Here is a 4,920-nt window from a genome sequence, read left to right on the forward strand (position 1 = left end):
AATGTTTAAGTATGCATTAACACGTAACGAAGATTTTTAAGTACATCTGTCTACAGCTTGTGGCTGTAAATATTTCCCCTATCAATGGCAGACTGTAAAAAATTGTTCCATTTTTTTGTGTTACAATTAATATAATATAATATAATAAAATATTAATAGATTTCGTTGTTTCAGAAACCTTCCAATTTATTCTAAAATATATTTTTCAAAGGAAATACGAGATTAAGCGTATAAAACAATGTAGACTCTGCGGAGTATAATTTTTCTCATCAAGCCCTTGGAAATAATTTATAATCAACGTCGCACGCAATGTTACAGACGTTGCAACTTTTTTATTATTCCGGCAAAAATTGCACGCGACGAATGATGAAAAGCGATGCGTTCTATGGGTGAGCTGGGTCGTTTCGAAATCTCTGTAAACAAGTACCGAAAGTAGTGGCGTTCCGTGAAACAAACTGTGTGTCGCGTGAAACGTGTCACTAAAAAAAAAGCGGCACATTTCATCCAAACTAGCTACCAGCCTGTCAGATTCGGGTAGCGACGTCAACCTGTGAGTGTACAAAATGCGACCGACCACAGAAAAAGTTCGTAACAATTGGATTACGAGAAACTATTTTTAAAATGCAGATTCAATTAGAATTTTTTTACACGTGCTCGTTACGAGCATAACCGGTTTTATGAATATCGTACTTCAGATACGACGCGAAGTTTTTCAATTCGTAATAAATCGTTGCTTTGAATCTCGTATAACGAGCACAAAGAGGAGGTTTCATATGATTCAAATTCGTGGATTTATTTGCGCCGAGAGTGGCGAGATCGAAAAGGAAGACTCACCGATTCAGAAGAGACAGAGGATTCCTGTTTTCGAGCCAACTGGTACGTGAAAACGGGTTCACAATTTTACACGAACGTAGACGCGAAAGCAATTAACGAACGAATCTGCCGGGCGAGTAACGAACGGCTCTTCGATCGCGAAAATAGGATTCTCCTCACTTCCGGGCCTCCGCTCGTCCCGCAATGATTCGACGATTAAACACGATGCTCTTCGCTTTCCCTCTCGTTCGTAACAATTTAATGTTGCGTGCAGGCTTAAATCATTAACGAGTAGCGTTCTGTTCGCCGTACGTTTACACATGAAACTGTAATCATGTTTTAATCATTGTTGAATTCCCACTCATGAATAATAATTCAATAAGATATAACAACAACAGTCTTGAATCGCGTATAAAGTTCTGCTTTTACAATTTTAAAAGAATTCTATTTTATTCCATGATCAAACGTTTTCTGTTTTGCTTTTCCATAACGTTCAATTAAATTGATGACGAATGAAATTCTGATTGTTCAGCTTCAAAGAAATTCGGTTTTATATTTTATCCTCACAATTGTAATAAATAATATTGGGTCTGTTCGCACAATTCTCAACATTTTTTATTCATAAAAAAAAATGGATCTGCTCAGAAATCTGTAGCCATGAATCTCTGGATTTTCGTACATTGTTCCAGGACAAGAGAACCAGAATTGGCGACGGTAAAAACCGAAGAGAAATCGGAAGATTTAATTTCCATTGTCTGGCTGATGGAGGAATCAGACTGGGCCGTTTGTTGCCGGGAAAGTGGCCCGATAAAAACACGGCTAGGAGACATAATGGGTCGGAATTTGGTGGAAAGAGAGGCCCTCTCGTAAATTAAGCACGGCGCGAGTTCCGCAAGTGGTAATTAACGGACAGGATTTCCGTGAAAGCTACCATGATCATCGAAATCGAAGGGATACGTCGAACAGAGACTGTCGATAATTTGCTCGAATAACGTACGGGTCTGTCTCGTTATCTACTAATTATGCGCTGGAGAATTGCCCTATCCACCGTGCCGACGATTAATTGTTTCGCGTGACCGTTCATTGTTGCAAAGATACCCGGCTGTTACTCCATCAAAGTAGATTAACCGATAATACAAGAGAAAGTCAATATTAATCCTCGATCACTTGCTCTTTGTCACATTCGTAAAACGTAATTGTGGAAAGGAATCAGGAGAAAAATGACCGACACTGCGTTAGTATATTAAAGATATATATTTGATCGGGTCGCGACCAGCTTCTTCCACGTCCAGAGCTGTACTGTTTTAAAATGTTCCCGAAACGCAGCACGTCTCGAGATTTTTAGACGTTGCCGTCGTTATCGGGCTGCCCGTATACCTTACAAAGTTCTTCGCGTTTCCGGCTGGCATTTACCATACTCGTACAATGTCTTACCATCTTATCCTACACTGTACTGGTACGGAACATTGTAGAGCCTACATAATAATTTTAATTATTTTATTAAATGATGATTCCATCGGTTTGTGTGAAAAATAAGGGAAGAGCTTTTTCATGGAATTTAGGGTTACGAACATTTCTGTTCGCAGGCAGGTTTACACGGCCTAACCGGACATATCGAGTTCAACGAGGGTAAACGAAACAACTTCAAACTGGACCTCTTGAAGCTGAAAAAGGAGGAGCTGGTCAAAGTCGGGGAGTGGAAACCGGGAACGGGAGTCAACGTGACCGACGTCGGCGCTTTTTACGAGACCAGCGCGACCAACATTACCCTGGTTGTTATGACCAGAGAGGTAATAGCCGCGACGCTCGCATAAGCACCATAAAAGTAATCTTTACACCGAGGGAAATGTATCTCCTCGAAAGCTTAGCTTCCAATTCGCCCAAGGCTCGAGTGAAATTGGTTCCGCGAAATCATTTACGGTTCCCCTTTAATAACACTAATTGACAAGAAGCTTCTATTTAACTTTCGATTACGCTTTCCTCGTGGAAGAAACTCCGGAAAGAAACTAATTTCGCTCGGTAGCTCCGTCAAAAGGTAGGCGATAGGACGGAGACACGAGGGCCGACCCGCGTCTCCCATTTTCAGAGATGAAAGGCGACGGCAAAGGAGAAGCTCCCATCAGAATCGTTCGCATTAGGACGACACCGGGCTCCTCCGTATGTTTCATAGCATCGATGCCTCTCTCTTATCTAGCGGCGACCAAGAATTTTTTTCTCCCTTCAATAAAAGCAAAGACATTCGTTCCCCCCGTTCTGTCTCTCCCGTCTCTATCGGTCCCGGTGATCCATCAAAGGATTTCTTATCTCCTTCTTCCAGGAGAAACCGTACGTGATGGTAAAGGAAGACAAGAATCTGACGGGGAACGCGAGGTTCGAGGGGTTTTGCATCGATTTGCTCAAGTGGATCGCCGGTCAGGTCGGCTTTCAGTATGCCATAAGATTGGTACCCGATCACATGTACGGCGTTTACGACCCGAAAACCAAGGAGTGGAACGGTATCGTCAGGGAGCTGATGGAGAAGGCAAGGCATTCTCAGAATCGCGTTAACGTCTCCTCCATTCTGCAAAAGGGATGCTGCGAGACAGTACTGTACAGAGCGCTCGATCTAAGTGCACCTCTCCTATGGAAAATTCACAAGCACCTTCCCCAAGCCAATTTCCAAACAAATACATTTTTGTCGTTTCAGAGTAAATCAATCGATCACAAAATACGATCGTGTAAACGAAATGTCACGATTTCTATTCACTAGCTTCTCTCTCTTCAACTCAGTAAGTAGAAATTGTGGCGTGAAAACAGAAATTTAGATATTTATTACAGTTTCACAAAAATTCTTAAACAGAAAACACGAGGTTTATTTAAATCACGGTGTCAAACTTTTTAACTCCAAGTAGTGGCTGATTAAAAAAATGTAAAAGAGAAGGGCGCGCACAATTTTCTATGCAAAACAGCGGCCGATACCGGCGCAATAAATCCATCACGTCTAGAATTTCATTATGCATGCTCTCGGGCCAGAGGTAGCGGCATCTAATTTGGGGCGTTCTCGAACGGGACGGTCACGTATCGGATATTCTGATTCATAGGGATCGACGCGATGGGCAGATGTTACCGCCTGTGACATCTGAATTGTAAAAAAGGTGCAGTTATTAAATCGGAATGATGTGACCGTTTCAAGTAATTTATGACACGATCCAGCGAGAGTTCGACTAAGTATTTTAAGGAATTATTCGTGTTCCAGAAAACTTCCAAAAATCTTCTTATCACCGGTTAACTTATGGAAGATAATATCTGAAATTAATCATGTATAATGTTTTAAGTTTAAGTGTAGATCATCACTATAACATTTCATAATGCCAACTCTTGCTATAAGTAGTATAACTCCGTATTTGGTGAGACGGTCTGATTTATACGCGCAATTCGCAAGGAAACGACTATCACCGAGGAGAGATTACTAAAGAGTGACAGCATTATGGGACTTGGGTAGTTATCAGATGCAAAAAACGTCCGATGCAATTCCTCTTTAACTCCACTCGTTAAGGAATAATTGGCGATGAACGAAATAATTAATCGATTGGTCCTGAAGTATTCGAGAGAAAAGAAAATTGTATACGATCTTTTTTGCAGATAATAACAGTATCTACAACTTTTATTTAAAGCATTTTTCGAAAAAAAATTTTCAATTTTTTCGAGATTTTCCAAGAAGTACACCTTCAGATTTTGCGAAATTTTCGTTTTTCGCCAATAACTTCTAAACCGTTGGAGATACGAGAAAATTGCATAAGACCTTTTTTGTAGAGGACGACGAGAGCTACAATTTCCATGTAAAAAGTTTTCGCTATCGTCAATAGTTTACGAGTAATTTGCAAAAAACTGTTTTTTCGTTTTTCGTCAATAACTCGTAAACTATTAATGCTAGCGAAGAATTGTTATACAGAAATTATAGATCTCGTCGTCCTCTACAAGAATGGTCGTATGCAATTTTCTCGTAGATTTAACGGTTTAGGAGTTATTGAGGAAAAACGAAATTTTTTTCCAAAAGTTCGCCGTTTTGACGCTGGAATGGTCGGATTTGGTCAACATCAATAAAATACCAAATAATCATACTTAACT

General features: G+C 40.4%; 1 protein-coding gene across 10 annotated transcripts in view; it reads left to right on the forward strand.

Moving 5' to 3' along the window:
- Positions 1 to 4,920, forward strand: part of LOC108625920 (glutamate receptor ionotropic, kainate 2) — a 116,966-nt gene that overhangs the window by 93,222 nt on the left and 18,824 nt on the right. For all 10 annotated transcript variants that reach the window (XM_018026276.2, XM_018026277.2, XM_026814366.1 and 7 more), the window contains exons 9-10: positions 2,400 to 2,603; positions 3,131 to 3,334. In XM_018026276.2, the coding sequence (XP_017881765.1) occupies positions 2,400 to 2,603; positions 3,131 to 3,334 (408 nt within the window). The remainder of the gene's footprint in view (positions 1 to 2,399; positions 2,604 to 3,130; positions 3,335 to 4,920) is intronic.

The sequence above is a fragment of the Ceratina calcarata genome, unplaced genomic scaffold, assembly GCF_001652005.2.
Source record: "Ceratina calcarata isolate Rehan_Ccalc_2016 unplaced genomic scaffold, ASM165200v1 scaffold379.2, whole genome shotgun sequence".
NCBI lineage: Eukaryota > Metazoa > Arthropoda > Insecta > Hymenoptera > Apidae > Ceratina > Ceratina calcarata.